Source organism: Theropithecus gelada, chromosome 13 (genome assembly GCF_003255815.1).
Source record: "Theropithecus gelada isolate Dixy chromosome 13, Tgel_1.0, whole genome shotgun sequence".
NCBI classification, from domain to species: domain Eukaryota; kingdom Metazoa; phylum Chordata; class Mammalia; order Primates; family Cercopithecidae; genus Theropithecus; species Theropithecus gelada.
This window is the reverse complement of record NC_037681.1, coordinates 28,726,424-28,748,749: the sequence shown is the minus strand read 5'-3', so window position 1 is coordinate 28,748,749 and position 22,326 is coordinate 28,726,424. Positions and strand designations below refer to the sequence as shown.

The 22,326-nt window shown below is 45.5% G+C and overlaps 1 protein-coding gene across 1 annotated transcript in view; it reads left to right on the top strand.

The window, feature by feature from the left end:
• The window catches only part of LOC112604472 (putative uncharacterized protein encoded by LINC00299), a 47,217-nt gene extending 25,304 nt beyond the window's left edge, over window positions 1-21,913 (top strand). The window contains exons 4-7 of the mRNA XM_025353510.1: window positions 1,995-2,084; window positions 4,894-4,938; window positions 21,682-21,731; window positions 21,817-21,913. Of these exons, the coding sequence (XP_025209295.1) occupies window positions 1,995-2,084; window positions 4,894-4,938; window positions 21,682-21,731; window positions 21,817-21,913 (282 nt within the window). The remainder of the gene's footprint in view (window positions 1-1,994; window positions 2,085-4,893; window positions 4,939-21,681; window positions 21,732-21,816) is intronic.
• Window positions 21,914-22,326: the final 413 nt, after the last annotated feature.

Sequence of the window (22,326 nt, the reverse complement as noted above, 5' to 3'; positions counted from 1 at the left end):
GGCAAGCCCTGGGAGAATTACTGCACTCCTGGCATCCTGGAGAAAGGCCATGCCATCAGCACCAGAGAATACATAATTTGAGAAGTGGCTCCTGGTGTGCTTCTCAGCCTTGATAGAGATGAAGCATGTCATCATGGGAGGTTGAGTAACCACATGGCTGGGCTGGTTTCTGTCAGACTCAATTGCTTCTACACTTGAGTGGGCCCAACAGAAGGGGAAGTAGGATATCTAGGACTGCACATGAGCAGGGTCAGAGAGAACAAGGAAGTTGCACAAATGGTTTGCTTGGCCCTCAGGTCATCCCCTACTCTTGTTCTGGTTTTTCTCCATCTGCTTACACTGACTGCCTTCTCTCAGGCCAGGATGACTTGTTTCACTGGTGCGTGTGCATTTAACATGGATTTCAGGCAATACCACTCAGGGATGGCCTTGGGAGACAGCAGTGAGGGGAAATCTTCTGATGCTTTTCTATCTGGGGAGGTCCTCTGGTCATCCACTTTGTAGGGAAAGTGAGGTGGCCTGAGGTAAGCATATGTGCCCTGTGACACTTATGGCAAAGCTCACAGGCCGTAGGATGTTAGAAAAAGAGAAAGATTGGAACACGAGAGACAGGAAAGTCTGGGGAAGGGGCCTGTGGATGGATCTATCGGGGTGAGTGCAGAGTGTGAAGATCTGGATGTCACATGGTGATCACCAGCAAAGATCACTCCTGTGGAAGGGGCAGAAACAACCAAATCGGCAGTGCGACTTGGCCAGTGGACATTAGTAAGCCTGTCATTGCCTCACCCAGTGCAGGAACAACGGATGCCCTAGTTGCAGAAATGAGGCCGTGCAAGAACCCATCAGCACAGGCTCCCACTCTCTGTGGCTCTTCTACATGCTGCTGCTGGTGAATGTCTAATCTGTTAGCAGCAGAGACTAGAAACACCAAGCCCCCATGTTAGTCTTTTAAACAGACTAATCAACTATTTGGTGGTAAGTTGGCTCTGTGGACCTTTTCTGCCATGCAGGGGATACAGACTCCTCTAGACTTGGGTCATCAGATAGTCTTGGCATAAGTTTACCTTTCCTGCCTGCAGCGCCTACGCCAGCATCACTATCCACCAACACGGGATTCCACCTAACAGCGCTTTAGGTCAAGAAACCCATTTTATCACAATGGAAATTCAGCAGTAGGCACATGACCATGGGTTCCACTCTTCCCATCACATATGACGTCACCCAGAAGCTCCCTGCTTGACAGAGAGGTGGATGAGCCTTCTATAAATAGTTAAGGGCCCAAATTAGAGATGATACCCTATGAGGATGGGCCACTGTCCTCCAGGGCAGTGCACATACTACATCAGTGCTGCTGTATCCCAAATAGGTTGGAACCAAAGAAAAGAATAGTAGTAGGAGCCGCCTTACCATCACCCCCAGTGACCTACTTAGGGAATGTGTGCTTTCTTTCTCTAACATATGAGGTTCTGTGGGTGTAGGGATCCTGGCTTGCAGAGCAAGAATGCCTCTGTAGGAGGACACAGCAAAAGTCCCAATGAACTTTAACTTACACCAGTCACTTGGTCACTTAGAGTCTCTCATGACAAGGATCAGCCATAAAGGAAGGGAGATATCATCCTGGTGGGCACAGTAGACCAGGGGAAGTAGGGCTGAAGATGCACAGGGGCCAGGGAAGAATGTGATTGTTGCTCGGAAGATGCACTGGGGTGTCTCTTGGCGCTCCCAGGCTCAGTTTTAACTGCGAGTGTCCAGGTACAGATGTCATAGCTCGCAAAGGGGATGATAACTAGAGGTGCAGACCCGTGAGAGATGATGGTCTGAACTGCCCCACCAGGCAAGCTACGTAGACCAGCAGAGGTACAAATTGAGGATGGGGGGAATCTCCAACCAGGGGTGGAGGAGGAGAATGATGAATATTGGTTATAGCCTTGAGATCAACTGCAGCAATGGGGGTTGAAATGTATTCTACTAATCTTCCCTTGTAAATTTCCCAGGTAACCAATCTAACCAAAATCCTGGGAGAGCTGTTCCCCAATGCGGCACACTTCCTAGAAGAAGCAAGTGAATTTAAAGGGGGGAGAACTGTAGGGAAGTTCATCACCAAATCTGTGGTTCTTTCCCCGGATCTTTCTTCAGGGCCAACACATCCATCGCTCAGCTGTGATAGACAGGAGTTGTGGGTGGCTCACCTCTCTCACTGGGAATTGCCCTCAGCAGTAGGGAACTCATTCAGGGTTAAGGCATCTCCTTGAGGATGGCCCCTTTTCAATTACTGGCTGACACAGGAATATGAAGACCTGGTCCTTGTCTCAGCTTGGAACAAATCTGAAGGCCCATCACAGCTTCAGAGATCCTTGGAGAAGGCTGAGGTCTCTACTACAACCTTACTGGAGAGTTGTCTTCTCTCTGCCCAACTCCCCTTTCCTTCCTTAATGTTTCTTTGAGAGCACTTCTTGTATTAGTCCATTCTCATGCTGCTAATAAAGACATACCCTAGACTGGGTAATTTATAAAGCAAAGAGGTTTAATGGACTCACGGTTCCACATGGCTGGGGAGGCCTCACCATCATAGCAGAAGGTGAATGAGGAGCAAAGTCACGTCTTACTTACATTGTGGCAGGGAAGAGAGGGGGTGTGCAGGGAACTCCCCTTCATACAATCATCAGATCTCTTGAGATGTATTCACTATCACGAGAACAGCGTGAAAAAGAGCCGCTCCCACGTTTCAGTTACCTCCCACTAAATTCCTCCTAAGACACGTGGGGATTATGCCAGCTACAATTCAAGATAAGATTTGGGTGGGGACACAGCTAAACCATATCACTTCTCAATAACCTTTTTCATGCAATTTCAGGCTGTTTCCTGTAAGCTGGATTTTAGAACATCCTAGGCCTTTTGGATATTAGGCTTTATGGAATATGTCAGGTTCTAGAAAAAACGATCATGAGCAAGAGTAACAATGACGCCTCACTAAACAAAAACAAAATATAACAAAACAAAAAAATGAGACTTAGGACAAAAGTTTCTCAGTGAATTTTCTTTTATTATGATGCTGTGACTGTGACTCTCTTTATCCCTATGGATGTTTTGCTTTGAAATTTATTTTTGTCTGATATTCATAGAGCTAATTTGATTTTATTGGTAGTAATATTTGCTGGAAAGTCCAAAAATCTTCGAGCTATGAGTTTTGTTTTAGTTAATGCAAATTTGCATTGACTTGAGTAGAAAGCCTGTCTTTCATTGTAAATTCTCAAAGCCTTCTCCTGTTCTCAGTCCAGTCTCTCGGCACCAAGGTGGTCCCTATGTGTCTGTGGGTGTGGGGTTTACTTCTCCTATACCCTCACAATGAGGATATAATATTTTGGGATCCTAGATTTATGGAAGAAGCCTCTCCTATTGGACCGTCCACTTTTTCACGGGACCTGAGCTTTCTCATAAAGGCTGTGAAAATGAAAGTTCACCAGATTTGCTTTCAAGGCAAAAATTATTTCATTGCTCTTATTTCTCGTTACCAACTTTCCTTTAGATTTTGACCTGATAACTCCTTATTGTGTAACAAAAATGTTTTTAAGAATTTTAGAACATTTTAATCCAGAATTTTTAGTGTTTGATCAAAATACTCAGCCTTGCATGTTACTGGAAACAGAAGTCCTAGAGGCAATTTTTTAAACAAAGAAAATTTCGATAATGGTGAAATGTTATCATCTACTCACGCTGCACATGCGGGGAACTGGTTTAACTGGTATGATGCAAATACACACTTTGAAATTGGCGTGATGTGCTATAGGATCCTGAGGCTGCATCGTGTTCATTTTAGTTCACTTCATGAGAGACAGAGAGAGAGAGAGAGACTGTTTCACATTTATTGGATGGTGTTTCCGAACAATTTCAACAATTGATTCGCATTATACAGTCGAGACAATAAAATTGAAAATAAATTAAAGCCACTTAAACAACTGTTTTGTGGAATAAATATGTAAAATTTGAATATTTATGATGGTAAATCAGATTAAGTTGCTGAATACTTTTTTCTAATCTTTCATCAATGATGCAAAGCTCTCAGGAGTAAGTTTATCAAGTTTTTGTAGTGTGTTTTGATTAAATATAAATAAACTAATCACATTTTTATGGTTACAAAATAGTTCATTAAATGGGGAGGCATGATAGCAGACTTTTCCTCTGGAAACACACGGTTAGCAATGTAGATTTGCATTCCACAAAGGCTAAGAAATAACAGGTTGTATATAGCTGATGAGAAAGCTTCATGTTGACTTTTAATAACCATTACACTGAACACTAAGTTTTAATATTTTGAACTTGTCCCAGAGAACCTCGAGTTGTTGTACTCATTAATTCTTTGGGACCAACTTACTGATGTTCAAGTTCATGAAACAGGCTTTGCCTTTAAGATTTGTTTTCCTCAAAATACAAGGTATGACATTTGGGAGAATTTGTAAGTTTTTTACTAAGGAATATAAGAGTAAACTCATGATTTCTTTTAGTGTCCTTTCACCTTGGACTATTGATTCTTCAGTTTTGAAGCGGATTCTGCACTCAAGAAACATACCATTGAAGAATGGGACTGGTGGGAAGGTGAGGAAATGGAAACTCTGCCGTTAAGTAACTTGTCCTTGGTCTTTTACCTGATAAATGGTGGGACACTTTTCTGCTCTGCCAAATGACACCTTCACTTCTTGGATCCCCTCCAACCTCCTAGACCCCTTCCCTTCCCTTCCTTTCTCCTCCATCTCACGTCCTTAAGCGGACAGAGGCAACCGGGTAATGACTTCGTCTTTTCACCCATGTCTTCCTACACACATTCCATACTTGAGATCAATTGCAGCAGTGGTGGTTGAAATTTATTCCTCTAATCTTCTCTTGTAAATTTCCCAGGTAACCAGTCCAACCAAGATCCTGGCAGAGCTGTTCCCTGATGGGGTACACTTATTAGAAGCAGCAAGTGAATGTAAAGGAGGGTGGACTTAGAGAAGACTGTGGTGCTCTACCCAGATCTTTCTTCAGGGCCAACACATCCATTGTTGAGTTGTGACAGACAGGAGCTGCAGGTGGCTTGCCTCTCGCTCTGGGAATTGCCCTCAGTCATAGGGAGCTGCCTTACTCAAGGGTCAGTCACCTTCTGGAGGTTGGCTCATGTTCAATTCCTGGCTGATACGGGAATACGGACCAGTCCTTGTCGCAGCTTGGGACAAATCTGAAGGCCCATCACAACTTCAGAGATGAAGGGTGGGAGCTGCCTCCACTGCCGCGTTTCCTCCTGTAGCTTCTTTTCATGGCCATTGTCTTGGAGTGTGCCCTGCACTCCATCCTCCCAGCACTCCTTGGCCTTGCCTCTGTGTGAAGATCTGTTCTTCAGTTTCTGCTGCACTTTCCCATCAGCATTCAGACTCCTCTAAAGTAAACCCAGGACCCTTGTTTGACCTCCTGTGCCTCTCAAGTTCCTTACAGGAGACCTCTGCTGAGATGCCTCTCTCTCTAATCCTCTCCAGTCAACGCAGGTTGGGAGCCTATACTTGATGAAGCTGCTCCACCAAGGTTCCCTCTACCTTAACAAATCCTGTGCAAAGTTCTTTCTCTACATCAATGGAATCTTTCAGCAAAGTCTGGCACAGAGCTCTGCTCCTTTCTTTTAGAAATAGTTTCCCCGACGCATTTGTGGGACACAAACAATCTCATGGCTGCTATTCTCCCCGGGTTCCCTGGCCACTCTTTCTCTTGTAGTGACTCCCTGCATTAATTTCCTGTTCTGCTGTGAAAAATCACCACAAACTTAGTGGCTTCAAACAATGTGGATTTGATATTTTACCCTTTTGTAGGTTAGAAGTTCAACAAGGATCTTTCTGGGCTAACACCAAGGGGGTGGCAGGGCTGTGTTCCTGCTGGTGGTTATAAGGGAGAAATTCTTTCCTTGCTTTTTCCAGATCCTAGAGGCCACCTGCAGTCCTTGGCTTGTGACCTCTTCCTCTATCTTCAAAGCTAAGAGCCTAGCGTCTTCTCTCCTCTTTGGCCTCTGCTTCCATCTTACATCTTCTTTCCCTGCTTTGAACTCTTCTGCCTCCTCTTCTAAGGGCCCTTGTCAAACAGGCGCCCAACCAGGTGATCCAGGATAATTCTCCCCATTGCAGCATCCTGAGCTCATCTGCAAGGTCCCTTTTCCCACATAATAGAATGACTCACAGGTGCTGGGAATGAGGACGTGGACACGCCTTGGAGGGGCCATTATTCAGCAGACCACAATCCCTCTCCCTAAATTCACCTCTTAATTTTGGGGCATCCTAAATTTGGTTCTCTGCTCACTTCTCTTCTCCATCCATACTCTCTGAGGAGAAGAGCTCGCCAAGGACCATGGCTGTAAATGCGTTCTTTGAGCTGGCGTTTTTCAAATTGTATCCCCACTCCGGACCTCGTCCCTGAGTTCCAGGTTTGTATTCACATCCACCTGTGTGCATTATCTACCCAACAATTCATGTGGATGTTTAATAATGATCTCAAACTCAAATATCTACAAAAGCCTCTGAATTTCTCCCCCAAATCTGTTTTTCTGCACTCTTCCTCTCGCTGTTAATGACTCCACCATCCACTTTGTTACCTGAAGAAAAAACTCAGGAATCTTCTGGATTATTCTAATTTACTTTATCTACCTCCCACATCTAATCTATGGGCAAAGTATCGCAGCTGCCATCACTGATTCCACGCTTCCTTCACCTCCTGCCTGGGCTGGGGAAGCAGCTACTCAGCTGCTCTCTTTGCTTCTGCTCTTCCCGTCTGAGGTCTACCTTTCACCCAAGATTGAGGTTTTTGTTGTTGTTGTTGTTGTTGTTATTGTTGTTTTGAGATGGAATCTTGCTCTGTTGCCTGGGCTGGAGTGCAGTGGCGCAATCTCAGCTCACTGCAACTTCTGCTTCCCAGGTTCAAGCAATTCTATCTCAGCCTCTTGAGTAGCTGGGATTACAGGTGCCCACCACCACGCCCAACTAATTTTTGTGTTTTTAGTAGAGATGGGGTTTCACCATATTAGCCACGCTGGTCTCGATCTCCCAGCTTCAAGTGATCCACCCACACTGGCCTCCCAAAGTACTAGGATTACAGGCATGGCTCATCCTGCCTGAACCCAAGAGTGATTTTTTAGTAACCACTTTTACTAGCAAGAATTTCAAACCTTCCAAACAATACAGAGAACGATGAAGTGAGCATCCAGGTATTTATCACCTAGATTTAATGTTGTTAACATTTTATTTTATATCACTATCTTTTTAAACAAAGAAATGATCACATGCTTGTGAAGTCTCTACTTATTCCTCCTTAATCCCATCCCCAGCTCTCAGCAAGGTAGATGGCATTGTGTGATATGTTTTTACACTTTACGTAAGTGTTTTGTATTCGATGTTTCTGGTGCTTAATTTTTTGAGAATTATATTTGAAGTATATACATGTTAATATACATAGATTGGCTTCATTCATCTTAATAACTGTTTATCATTATATAAACATAGGACAACATAGTTAATCATTTTCCTTTTGTTAGGCATTTAGTGATAAAATTCACTGCACACCACTGCAGTGAACATCTATGTGCCTAAATCTTTGTGCACAAGTGTGAGAAACAGTAGAACAATTTGAAATTTTAATGTAGCTAAGTTTATCAATCTTTTTCTAAAATGTTAGTGCTTTCGTAACTTGTTTAGGAAAGCTCTTCCCAACTCTATGAAGGCATTCAATTAAATCTGCTAAAATTTTACTTTCTAAATTGAGGTCTAATCATTCTGGAATGTGTGTGTATGTGTGTGTCTGTGTGAGTTAGATATGGTTAGCCAATTGTTCATCACAATTTAATGAATATTCTAGTTTTTACCCACTGAATTTTAAGGCTGCTTCTGTAGAGTACCATGTTTCTAAAAGACATGGTACAGCAGCGGTCGTGGAGGCATACAGCCTGGCTCCAAAATCTGGCTCTGTGACTGATGAGGAGGTAGGTGTGCCATCTTTGACTGCTTACACACACTGTCTGCATCTCTGCCCCAGTTCCCCCCATTTGTAAAAGGAGAAACTATGAGTAACTACTTTTTGAGTATTAAATGAGCAATACTGCACTTTGATTTCTTCATGCGGAACCTGGCACTAATACTCCGTGAATGTTAACTATCATATTTAAAATATTATACTTTTTATTTTATGTAAGTCTGCTTTTGGGTTCTCTATTTTGTATCATTGGTTTAGTATACCATACCTATATCAATGATGAGCAATTCAATTACTGTAGCTTTATAGTAATCTTGATATCTGAGAGTAAACATAGCAAACATTGCTATTTTTCTGCTTGCTCTGAGAAAAGCAATATTAAGATTTTGATTGCAATACTACTGAATTTATAGATTATTTTGAGAGAATTGCATAGATTATTGAGTCTTTCCACATGTAAACATACACTTCTCAACTTACTTTGTCTTCATGCCTTTGAAAAATGCTCTCTATTGTTCTTCATAAATGTCTTACCCACTTTTTGTTAGATTATTTCCAGGCAACTTATAGTTTGTTGCTACTGAATAATTTTTATGTTGTTACTTAAACATTATTTTATTTTGTTTATTTTAACTTAAAAATCGTGTTGTTTTTTACTGCTGTTGACTTTTTGTTTTGTTTTGTTTTATTTTTGAGATGGAGTTTTGCTCTTATTGCCCAGGCTGGAGTGCAATGGCGTGATCTCAGCTCACCACAACCTCTATCTCCTGGGTTCAAGTGAGTCTCCTGCCTCAGTTTCCCGAGTAGCTGGCATTACAGGCATGCACCACCATGCCTGGCTAATTTTGTATTTTTAGTAGAGATGGGGTTTCTCCATGTTGGTCAGGCTGGTCTTGAACTCCTGACCTCAGTGATCGCCTGCCTCGGCCTCTTAAAGTGCTGGGATTACAGGTGTGAGCCGCTGCACCCAGCCTATTACTGCTGTTGATTTTTAAAATTGGTTTTGTACTCCAGCAACTTTATATTTAATAATTTATTTGTGGTTTTCTCATACTTTTTCTAACATTTTTCTCGATTGCTTTCTACTTGTTTATATTTTTAATGTATAACTGTACAATAATAATTATTAACGTTTATAGAGTTTTTTTAAGTGCTAGATACTCTTCTCAACACTTTGCATGCGTTACCTCTTTTCATCCTTGTGATAACTCTATGAGGTATGTTATATTATTATTCCTATTTTATTGGTAGTGGTAAAGAAAAAAAAATTCAGACATTTGTTAAGACAATAAGGAAGACTTTATTTGGGATGATACAAATAGGTGTCAAGACTGTGGCAATCAGAAGAGAGATGAGGCTCAACCGTGAATACAGCAAGACAATTGGGGCTTTATGGCCAAGGAGCAGAGTGGGAGTGGGGTGGGGCGTAGATGGAGAATGACTAAGAGGAGACATCAAGAGTAGGGCATTCTTGCTGAAGGTAGGTCGAAGACTCAGACATCACAGGTAGAAGATGAGGAATTAATCACATATGGAGGGTGATCAGATATCAAGGCAGGGATGTCCAATAAACTGACTTAGTGGAATTCTTGCTACGACTGGAAGATGCGGGCTAAAAGCAGGGCCCAAGGATGAGGCTTCATTGAAAAGAGGGCTCAGAGGAGCTTGACTGAAGTTTGGTGGAGGAGAGAGTCTGCCAGGAAGCAACTGAGGTGCATAGAATTTAAATCTTGCCTGAGATGACACAATAGTAAGCGCCCAGCCAGGTTTGAAATCCTGACAGTTTGGCTTTAGGGTCAGTGTTTCCCACCCCTCTCATGTGAGTAGCAGTGGCATCTCTGTAGGGACTATTGCTTTGTGACATGGTTGGGCTGTGTCCCCACCCAAATGTCATCTTGAATTGTAGCTTCTGTAATTCCTACATGTTGTGGGAGGGAGAAGGGAGACAATTGAATCATGGGGGCGGTTTCCCCCATATTGTTCTCATGGTAGTGAATAAGTCTCATGAGATCTTATGGTTTTATAAGGGGAAACCCCTTTTGCCTGGCTCTCATTCTCTCTTGCTTGCTGCCATGTAAGACGTGCCTCTCACCTTCTGCCATGATTGTGAGGCCTCCCCAGACTTGTAGATCTGTGAGACCATGAAACCTCTTTTCTTGAGACGGAGTCTCGCTCTGTCGCCCAGGCTGGGGTGCAGTGCCACTATCTCGTCTCACTGCAAGCTCTGCCTCCTGGGTTCACACCATTCTCCTGCCTCAGCCTCCCAAGTAGTTGAGACTACAGGTGCCCGCCACCATGCCTGGCTAATTTTTTTGTATTTTTAGTAGAGACAGGGTTTCACCATGTTAGCCAGGATGGTGTCGATCTCCTGACCTCGTGATCCACCTGCCTTGGCCTCCCAAAGTGCTGGGATTACAGGTGTGAGCCACCACGCCTGACCCCATTAAACTTCTTTTTTTTTTTTTTTTTAAATAAAGTACCCAGTCTTAGGTATGTCTTTATCAGCAGCCTGAGAATGGACTAATATACTTTGTTACTGATATTGATGGGAAGGAGGTCAGTTTGTGCTATTTAGGATGATGTTGTGGAAAGTTTGACTAAATACTATTTCCGTAGCTGAAGAAATTCTTATGTATTGCTCAGAAGCTTTTTTTCTTAATCTTAAAGGAATTTTGAAATTTATTGAATGCTTTTTCTGCATCGATTGAGCTAATCTTATAACTTTTCCCCTTAAATCTGTTAATGTGGTGAATTCCACTGATATATATTTTTATATTGAACCATCCCTGTATACCTAGGAAAGATCATAATAAGTCAAAGTAGAAATAAATTTGTTCTAAATATTAAAGATCTTACTTTAGCTTTAACGTTGGAAACATAGTTACAAGATTTTTGCTTGTTTTTTCCTTCAAAAGAATCCTTGGAAAGCTGTTGACCAAGTATCTTTGTGAATACAAAGCGCTCAATTCTCATTAATAATAATAATGATAATTAGCATTATCCATTACTTAGAAACAAAGAACAGAAGTCAGTGATTATTTGCAATGTAAAGTTAACATAATGTTTAGTTAATCGATGTTGATTTTGCATTTTATCGTCAAAACGCTGAGTAAAGGGGAAAGAGCTTTCCTCTAATGTGTCATGGTGTGTTGAATTAGTTCCAATGTCTACTGACCATAATGTGGAAACTATAAAGGGTGCTCTTGTTGTTTCTTTTCTTTCATGGAAATTGTACCAGCTTTCTGGGTGTGTAGGTCTTGGTGATACGATAATCAGCTGACGGGACAGGTTGCTGTGTGCTTGGGGTTTAGAAGACCTGAATAGGAGGCATCTCTCTGCTGGAACTACTACTATTTGTAGTGTGTGCTTGGCTGTAAAGTAGGGGTGACCACGCCACCACCCAGCCCCACCTGCAGCTTGTGAGAAGATTGAATGGATCAGGCATTAATATCCCTTCGAAACACTCTCCCAATGGGATACGTCCCCCTTGCCCTGGTGGTAATGAGGACTAGGGAGGAAAGCCAGCAGCTTCGTGGCTGAGGACAGTTAGACCCAGGGGTGCTTCCATCCACACTCCGACCGTGACTTCTCTCAGCAGCTCCCCCTCTGCACAGTCCCCGCTCCTGATCAGGCAGGGACTGAGCCATGCCATATCACTCATTTTGCAAAACAGGTTCTGAGACTCAAGTCCTGGTCAGGCTATACTTGCTCCTTCGGTTGGGGTCAAATCCGGTGAGTTTTCCATGCTCTGTGATAATCTCTCTGCTCTCTCCCTGCTCTTCTTCTCCTCTCCCTCTAAAGTGCATTTGCCGGTGCAACTGTGGCAGGGTGTCCTTGTGTCAGGAGTGCCACCTTTGAGCTGCCCCCGTGCTTCGGGACCCCGGCCCTTCCTGGGCCCGATTCCTGTCACTCTGACAATGTTCCATTCTCATTTGGCAGCTGGGATTCTTATAAAGGGGGTCAATTGCATTAATGCCCATGTTCTGGTTTTGTTTGTTCAAAGGGAAAAAAACTAAAAGGAAACACATTTTCTAGTTGCACATCATCATCAGGCACAGAGTCCAGACACACGTGGTGTAGCAAGCATCCATCCTTGTGGAGATGCACATGAACCAGGACTCTCTGCACCCACCCCTCTCAAGTTTTATTTTCCGATGGCTGGAATGTTCCAGGACACCTGCCATGATGGAAGGTTATCCAGGACCTGGTGGATACCTGCTACCTGTGAGCTTCCTCCCAATTGTTTTATTATAGTTTTTGTCATTACAGGATTAATTTGTTTTAATGGGGACATTTGTCTTCTCGCTGTTTGTGTGCGTCATAAATCTGAAGGGGAAAATACAGAAACAGAAGGGCGTGTGTCTTTACAAGTGTGTTTGGAGGCAAACCAAATGGCGCATTTCTCTTCAGATGCTTTCTGCTTCGCTTTCTGATTTTTGGTCCAGGACTTTTGGGATAAAAATAGGATGCCTTCTTGTTATAAGGACTGCTAGTGTGGCTCCTCCACGGGCTGACTGCGTGTGTACAAAAGCCGGCTCCTGGGCTTGGGCGTGTTGACTCATGAGCCACTAAGGGATTTATGCCTTGGCCCTAAAGAATAACGTAACACAGGTTTAATTACAGTGAAAGCTTAACGTTGATGTTAATTTAATAGTACAGTCAACTTTCAGTTATCCATGCTGCTGAAAGATGGGGTGGCATGGATCATTACAATTAATGAATGACCTGGATGACTCTTTTCCCTTCAATTCATCAGACTTGCTGCTCTAATTTTGCTACAAGGGACTAATGTTGAAATGATCATGAAAGTCGATTTCTGGGAAAGCAGGTAGGAAAGTCATAGTGTGCCATGGTAGCTGTCCTGTAGCTGTGCCCCTGTAGCTGTCCGAGGCGAGTTGCTAAGACTCGGTGGAATAAGTGATTCTCCTGGCTCGGTCTAACCCAGGTGTTATGCAGAAGAAAATAAAAAGTTTTAATGCAGACTTCAACTGCAACGTGTTGTGGTTAAGAGAACAGTGTAAATTCTCTTCGGAGTATTTGCTGTTTTCTTTTTAAGCAAAATTCCTGCTTGGGATGAAAGGCATAGTTTGGAAGAAAACCATAAACGGAGATAAAAGTACCCTATTTTGCATGAAGAAATGAGTAATTGAGGGTGGAGATGGGAAGGAGAGGCCTGTGGAGGTGAGCAAACATCTTTTCTTACAGAGTTGATGGGACTCTTGAGAACAAGGGCATCTAAAAGTCAAGGTACGTGTCCCTGGCAGTGAAGGCCTCTGATGTAACAAAACTCCTTTACTCCAACTCTTTGGCCAAGTGTGCTGTGAACAAAACCTTAGCATTCATTGGTGTGATGGTGTTTGGGGACAGGTCAGCTGGGAGCTGCCATGGGTTTGTTGTGAGACAGAGGAACGAGAGTCCCTGATGGGGTCAGATGAGGTGAGGTGTGGGCAAGAACCACCCCTGGCAATGTCAGTGACTCAAATTAACAGGCATCTGGGGAGGACTTGGAGCTGCTCCCTGGGCATGGAGGAGGGAGGTCAAAGCGATTTCATGCAAGTCATCAAGGACAGGGTGAAGTCTGTGGATTTATGCCTTACATAGTCTAGACAGCCAAACAATAGGACTGGTGGCCAGTTAGTTATTCACTGACTTTTAGCCTGACTGCTATGCAGATGTCTAATGAATCCTAGAAGCTTTTAGTCAAAGTGTGGTCCCTGGGCCAAGGCAGAGGCACCACCTGGGAGCTCATTAGAAGCGTGGAATCTCAACTGGGCGCAGTGGCTCATGCCTGTAATCCTAGCACTTTGGGAGTCCGAGGCGGGCTGATCACCTGAGGTCGGGAGTTTGAGACCAGCCTGACCAACATGGAGAATCCCCGTTTCTACTAAAAATACCAAATTAGCCGGGCATGTCGCACATGCCTGGAATCCCAGCTACTCGGGAGGCTGAGGCAGGAGAATCGCTTGAACGTGGGAGGTGGAGGTTGCGGTGAGCTGAGATTGCCCCATTGCACTCCAGCCTGGGCAATAAGAGAAGCTCAGTCTCAAACAGAAAAAAAAAAAGTATGGAATCTCAAACCTTTGGAGCCCTGGCTTCATGTAAACAAGCCGCCAGCCCATCCCTGGGGACTCTAGCCACACGTGTGAGCCTGAGAAAGGCTGACCCGGAACATACCACACGTGGTGCTGGGGAGAGGTCGACGTGGAAGGGGGAAATGAAGGTCACCCTGGGGCAGTTAAATCAGGATTTTCCAATGTTTTCCTGGTATTCTGAGTGGCTCCCCTCTCCCCATGTGCTGAGACCCTGGCCTCCAGACCAATGCCCCTCATGCGCGTCCAATCCTGTCCCGGATTCCTCGGTTCCTCTAGCTCCTCTCTAGAAGTCCAGCCTGCAGGGGGAGATAGCTGTTCTCTTTCCTCTTTCTTTTCCTCCCCCTTGAAATCCAAGTGTGTTTGTGTGGTTACCTCTACTGTTTAGCTCACAGGACATTATTGTAAAGGGAAATCCAGGAGAGTCACCAGGGACCTTGGACTCTGACGAGCTCTGATGTTGGAGTGGCGGTGGCATGGCCTTGCCTTGGGAGCAACTTGACCTGTCTTCGCTGGGAAGGGGAATGTGTTTCCATCAGTGTATTGTGTTAGGCAGGGATATTTCTGAATGCATGGGGTAATGTGATGGGTGTCTGTGTTGTGTTGTGTTTCCCGTGTAGCTAAATGATAGAAGCAGTTGAATGACTTTTGGGGTGCCTGCTCAGTTCGTTGTTTCTTATTTTGGGGAGGCTTCATGGTTCACTGGGCAGGCAACTGTGGGTATGTCTGTACTCTATGACGCTTTTCCCCTGACCAAGGCTGACTCAACCTGGCCTTATGTGGGATAATCTGACACTCCTCTTAGGGGACCTGAGACTTGGAACAAAGGGCCACTTTGGTTGGGAATGACTGCAGCTGAGTCACAGTAATCCCGCGATCTGACTTCTGTCTGTGCATCACGTGGAGTAGGACTGTAGTTGAGAAAATAGCATCAGACTCTTCGTGTCCTTTAACTAGGCTGGGCGCCTGTATTTTTCATCTATGGAATATATGAGGAATGTTTATGACGTGCTGGTTACTTACTGTGCTAGATCCTAGGGCTATCTAGCATTGGCTCTCATGGAACTTACTCTCCAGGGAAGAAGATAGACTCTAATCAAATAACCACTGAAATACATGTGGAACCATAGCTGCAATAGGTGATGTGAGAGAAAGGGTGTGCAGTGCTGGGAAGCAGTGTAAGAAGGAGAGTTAGGCCGGGCGCGGTGGCTCAAGCCTGTAATCCCAGCACTTTGGGAGGCCGAGACGGGCGGATCACGAGGTCAGGAGATCGAGACCATCCTGGCTAACACGGTGAAACCCCGTCTCTACTAAAAAAATACAAAAAACTAGCCGGGCGAGGTGGCGGGCGCCTGTAGTCCCAGCTACTTGGGAGGCTGAGGCAGGAGAATGGCGTGAACCCGGGAGGCGGAGCTTGCAGTGAGCTGAGATCCGGCCACTGCACTCCAGCCTGGGCGGCAGAGCGAGACTCCGTCTCAAAAAAAAAAAAAAAAAAAAAAAAAAAGAAGGAGAGTTAATCTAGGGAGAGAGACCAGGAAGGATCCTTGGGAAAGGGACAGTTGGAGGGAAGTCTCAAGGCAGACTAGGGGCCCCTGAGACGTGCAGGCCGGGGTGAAAGTGCTCTAGGAGGGAGCAGTGTATGCAAAGACGTGTGTTAGAAGAGATGAGAGAGGACCAGCCTGGCTGAAGCCAGGGTAGCAAAGGGGAGGGACTCTGGGTGAAGTAGGTGGGGACCAGTTTAAGGACTTTAGCTGCTGTGGTTGATTCCCACTAGTAATGAGAGGTCTTGAAAGCAATTTAAGCAGAAGGTGGTGGCTGGTGGTGACTGATGGGATGTGTCCCACAGCTAGGGAAGGTTGGTAAGAAACAAGCAACTGATTTTTGCAACTTGGTGAGAAAGATGAATGCAGGACCAAATCACAAACCTTTAAAAAGGATCAAGGCAAACTGTGGGAATAAACCTGAACCGCGCACCTGCGTGTTGATGGCTATGAACACACTTTAGAAAGGGGACAGAAGGGGCCGAGCATGGTGGCTCACGCCTGTAATCTCAGTGCTTTGGGAGGTTGAGGCGGGTGGATTGGCTGAGGTCAGGAGTTCGAGATCAGTCTGGCCAACATGGTGAAACTTCATCTCTACCAAAAATACAAAAAAATTAGCCGGGCATGGTGGTGTGTGCCTATAATCCCGGCTACTTGGGAGGCTGAGGCAGGGGGATTGCTTGAACCAGGGAGGTGGAAGTTGCAGTGAGCTGAGATTGTGCCACTGCACTCCAGCCTGGATGACAGAGTGAAAGTCAAAAAAAAGAAAAGGAACAGAATGTTGAAATGCCACATGCTGCAACTATAGGCTGCGGAAAAGACACACGACTGGAGTGTTCAGTGAGAGAGAGCTTTCTCAGTGTTAGCAAAATCACAACTATATGGGCTGCGTTCTTCTTTCTTAAGTAAAATGGGAAGAAATTTTGTTTCGCCAGGATATCTGCAACTTAATTTCTCGAAGCAAAAGTGAAGGTCTGATAATCGCCTCAAGATGATAGTTTGTGGCTTAGTAGAGTCTCACGGTGCCCTTGGCCCTGGTGTTTCCTTTGTGTTCCCTCTTGCAGTCACCTCAATTTATTGATTTCATTAGGAGATAAGGGTGACAAAGATGGGTTATAATACTTGGGAGAAATGTAAAACCATTAGCAGGTCATTGTTGAAGTCAGAACATGCCCTGTTAAGCTTCTTAGGAAACCCATGGCAGCCAATGATACAGGGATTAACCTGTTTGTTGTGTGTGCATGCGTGTGAGTGTGTGGGCCTGCGTGTGTGCACAGGCCGTGTGCCCATCTGCCATGAGGAACTTACATGCAATAAGCTCTATCAGTGAAGTGACGAATAAATACATGGGTTATTGACCAAAACAGTGACTTTTTACTTGCCTTTCTGTTTTCTGTCGTTCTAGGTTTGAGGCTCCAGTTAAACACGCATCTGTTTGGCCTCAGGGCTGTATTTGGGTGGGCAGGCAGGAAGCCCTCTGAGCCTGGTTCTGCTAACCAGCTGGGTCAAAAGGTATAATTGGATAGGATGGTTAATTTTAAGAGTCAACCCGACCGGGCTAAGGGAGGCAGGGGCAGCTGGTAAGCATGACTTCTGGGTGTGTCTGGGAGGAGCTGAGACTGAGTACAGAAGGCCTGCCCTCCCCAGTGTGGGTAGGCATCAGCCAGCCTGCTGAGAGCCTGAACCCAACAAAAAGGGGGAAGATGCGGGGGTTCTCTTTTTTTGGATGGAGCGGGGACGTCTGTCTTTTCCGGCTGTCCTACACTGTGCTCCTGGTTCTTGGGCCTTAGGACTGGGACTGAACCACACCCCCAGCTTTCCTGGTCTCCAGCTTGCAGACGGCAGATCGTGGAACTTCTCAGCCTCCACCGTATGAGGCACTTCCCAGAATAAACCTCCTCTTCTCTATTTATAATCTATCCTATTCGTTCTGTTCCTCTGAAGCACCCTGGCTGATACACTGGATGACCACCGCAGCTCCTGTGTGACCCGCCCAGTGGCCAGCAGGTGACACAGTGACACTGTGGGGTGTGATGTGGCATCTGAGAGGCTGTCTCGGTGACTGCTCCTCAAAGCTGGAGAAGCAACCAGAGGGTCGGTCTCTCCTGACCTTTGCCCCACGGAACGAGATGGGATGGGCCAGCTAGCTGGTGGAGGGTGTGTCCTCACTTGAAGTCTTGAGACTTAATAAACAAAACTGAAGATATGTTTTAACACTCAAGGTTGTTGGTGCTTGTGGGAGATTAAAGAGCAGGAAGGGAATTTTCCTCCATCTCTGTTGTCCTTGTTTATTTTTGGTGCAGGCAGTGTAACAATTTGCCAATACCTGATATGGACGTTTCAGAAGATCGTGGGTTGAGGGGTTTTCAATACTTGTTTGAAATTGTTGAAGTTGTCCGAATTGTTATGATAATTGTGTGGAAGTATTATGCTCCAAGGAAGGTGGGGAGCTGCTGTGTTTTCGAGGGCAGGGCATGAAGAAACAGGCTGCAAGTATAGCAAGCAAAGGGTGAGGTGGGTGGACAGTTGTGGAGTCTTGGGTGGGGGATGAAAGCCAGGCCCCCTCCTCACCTTTCTGAGTGGAGCTGGCTGAACACAGGGCCACGACCGTGGGCTTCCTGAAGGCTTGCCTTTCTTGAGGGTAGGGTTTTATGAAATAAAATTATTTCAATTATTCAGCTAGCCATTCATTTACTGCTTTTAAATTTGTGAACTTTGGAGCTGAGATAATAAAACGTAAGAGTGAACCTTCACCCTTAGCAGCACTGTATCGTCTAAAAATCAACATTGATACTAAAATATGTGGCTTCTAGTTCTGCCCAGATCCATGTGGCTTTGAATAATTACCATTGTCACGCTTGTCCATCTGTAAACGGGGAATAATAGTACCAAATCTGTTTCTCTTATATGTTGGTTGTGAGAACCAAAAGATTATATATATATATACACACACACATATATATATATGTGTGTGTGTGTGTGTGTGTGTGTGTGTATATATATACGAAATGCGCTGAAACATCTCCAGTGCAGTGCCAGCCTGGACTGAGAGGTTTATTATTAGGCACATAAAAAAGTAGGCACACAGAGGTCTAGAAAACTCACCTGGGCTGGGTGCGGTGGCTCATGCCTCTTATCCCAGCACTTTGGGAGGCTGAGGTGGGCGGATCACTTGAGATCAGGAGTTCAGGACCAACCTGCCTGACATGATGAAACCCAATCTCTACTAAAAATACAAAAATTACACGAGTGTCATGGTGGGCACCTGTAATCCCAGCTGCTTGGGAGGCTGAGGCATGAGAATCACCTGAACCTGAGAGGCAGAGGTTGCAGTGAGGCATGAGAATCACTGGAACCAGAGAGGCAGAGGTTGCAGTGAGCTGAGATCACGCCACTGCACTCCAGCCTGGGCAACAGAGTGAGACCCTGTCTCAAAAAAAAAAAAAAAAAAAAAAAAAAAAGAAAGAAAGCTCACCTGTCTTTATTTTATTTTTTTGCAGTATGGACATTCTGTTTGTGAGTCTTAGTAAATATACGACTATGCAGGTAAAATCAGGGCAAGTCAAATTTTACGTAGCAACTTGAAAGCACTTTCTGGGGATTCGTCTCCTAATGATATAAGACTATTACAGTCTTCTGTTGATGTTGATTTACTGGAGTAGAGTTGCCAGATAAAATATAGGGTGCTTAGTTACATTTAAATTTCAGATTAACAACAAATATTTTTTAGCATGAGTATGTCCAATATTTGAGACATACTTATACCACACAAGGTACTTGTTATTGATCTGAAATTCAAGTGTAACTGGGTGTCTTGCATTTTTACTTGCTAAATCTGGCCACCCTACACTGGAGGTCCTTACAGCAGACACCTGAGAGAGAAATCCCATTCTCACATAAACTGCTTTTTTTAATCTATTTTTTTTTGAGACAGAGTTTCACTCTTGTCACCAGGCTGGAGTGCAGTGGTGTGATCTTGGCTCACTGCAACCTCTGCCTCCCAGGTTCAAGCAATTCTCCTGTCTCAGCCTCCTGAGTAGCTGGGATTACAGGCGCCTGCCACCATACCTGGCTAATTTTTGTATTTTTTAGTAGAGATGGGGTTTCACCATGTTGGCCAGGCTGGTCCTGAACTCCTGACCTCAGGTAATCCACCTGTCTTGGCCTCTGAAAGTGCTGGGATTACAGGTGTGAGCCTCTGTGCCCGGCCTTTTTTATCTTTTTTAACAGAAATGGGAATCGATGAATTTATGTTGGCATGTGTGGTAATTTTTTTCACCTCTCTTCTTTATTTGCAAAATGGAGAGACTATTACCTTACTTAGTTGTCCTCAGTCTTGACTGCACATTGAAATCCCAAGGGGACCATTTACAGCTTCTAATGCCCAAGCGCCAGAGTCCAAATACATGAGGATCTTGGGTGGAACCTGGGGGTGTTATATTTTACAGCGCCTCCAGGTGACTCTCAGGCATGCAAGGCTGAGCTGGTGGTCTCCTCGGCGATGCTGTGGGGTTAGATGAGGTAGCATCTGTAAAGCACTTCGCAGACTATCAGGCATGCAATTAGAATGCAGCAACTGGCCCATGCCTTGCATTGGGAAGAGGGTCCGCAGAGCAGGAGAGGAAGAGGAAGAAGGAAGGTGCCCCAGGTGGGTGGCAGGCTGAGCAATGCCCCACACAGGAGTTCCAGGTGGATCTCATGGATCTGTGTGACTGCAGCACAACTGGGGGTGGGGCAAGAAATGTGGGAAAGGTGGGCAGAGCCAGTCATGGAGGCTTCGAACTTCAGCTTCATCTTGTAGGAGATCAGGAGCCACGGAACAGGATCCACGTGCTTGAAGGAAAGCGTTTTCTTGGGGAAGCGGGGGTGGGGAAACCTCCTTACATCTGTGCAGGAGTCCCATGTCTCGTGGGCTGACGCGGGCCATGTGGGGCGTGTGGAACATAAAATCCCCGGGGTCGGAATCTTGTCTTGCTCCATGTTGTATCCCTAGTGCTAGAACCATGCCGGGCACATAGTAGGCACTTGGCAGAGGGTATCGATTGGGAGAATACATGAAGGACAAAAAACCCAAATGAAGGAGAAGCTCGGCAGAGGCAGTGGGGGACGGACTGCAGGACCAGCCCTGTGAAAGCAGAATCCCACTCCCAGCCCTGCACTGACCTGCTGGTGCCCCTGGACAAGCCATATCCCTTCTTGGCCTCTGTTTCTGCTGCTTAAATGGAGGGCAGGGCCCTTCTAGCTCTAATGTCCACCAATGATTAAATGCTTCTGGTCCTGAATGAGTTTCCAACCTTCCTACTGATGCACCAGGTCCCAGGTGGAAACTCCATCAGAAGCCTTCGTGTTTCCCTGAGTTCTGGAAGCCGGGCCCCAGGAGGCAGAGTTGCCGCAACTCATCCTGGCTGCTAGGAAACCCAGGCTTGGAGGGAAGGCAGCTTGCCCCTGTGGTTGTGACCTTATTAGCAGTGATTGGACCAGATCCTCCGAAGTCCTTTTCCAGGCTGTAGGTCCAAGTGCTGTGATGGTGGGAGGGAGGTCTTCCCAGGCAGGGAAGGGGCACTGGCCGGGGTGGGGAAGTCTGGCTCCTAGTCTCGGCTGCTGTGCCTCCCCTCTGGGAAAGTCATCTAATCTGTTTGTATGTTAGTTTCCTTAGTTGTAAAACGAGGAATTTATATTAAGTTAACTCTAACAGACCATTTTCGGTTTTCAACTCCTATGATTTCATAGCGTGCACTCGGATTTCTTTTATCTCCGTGTATCTTTGTTTCTAAAAGATCCAGGCCTCGATGACACCTTTTCCTCCCTAGTACTTTCAGCCCACGAGAGAATCTAAAAGCTGACTCTGCACCTCCGGGTGCTGCCGAGCCTTTTGCACAGAAAGAGGAGAAAGCTGGATAGTTTTTTTTTTTTTCTTTTGCTTCTTCGTTAACAGATATTTTTAGCTTTTCTAAAAGCTTCTCATTCTGAGCCTTAAAAAGAAATAAGAACCTGTTCCAAAAATGCAAATTCTCTGGCAAGAAGCAAGAGGGGTGTTTTCAATCTTCCCTGAACGATTGTTTTCTCTCCCACAGACCCTCGTGGTGCAGCGAGGGGCAGCTGGGGTGCGGGAGGAGGTGGGAGGGTGAGGCTGTGGCCAGCAGGAGCCCAGCCCCAGGGTGCCAGCCTGGACTGGGACCTTGCACTGGGGACTTGCTTTCTGCAATCAGGCACTTTTTCAAGTTGGTTCTGAACAGTTCTGTACTGGATGGCGGGCTGCTGTATGTGATTGAGAATGTTGCCTGTCTGAGCCCTGAGATGAGCTGAGGGTTCCTCCTCCCCAGCCAGTGCCAGCCTCACATAGCCCTTGTAAATCTGAAAGTGCTGTTGGTAGCAACCAGGGATGGGCAGAGGCAGCCCTGTCCTGAGGGTGACATGAAAGTGAGAGCAAGCTGACGCTCCAGTTGCCTTAGTCTTCAAAAGTGTCACTTTCAGATTGTATCCTTCAACTTTAAAATGTCCTTCTTTGGAGTCCATCTTGCTCTGCCCATTATTGGGCCCCGGTGGTCACTTCCTCCTCTGTGCTCCTGTGGCCTGGGATTCACACCAGGAAAGAACACCACGAAGAAGAAACGGTGAGTTGCATCCGTGTCTGCTTCCCATGGGGATGGGAAATGGAGGGAGAACTGCCCAATGGGATTGTTACTTTGCCCGACACCTTGCAGCAACCTTGCAATCAC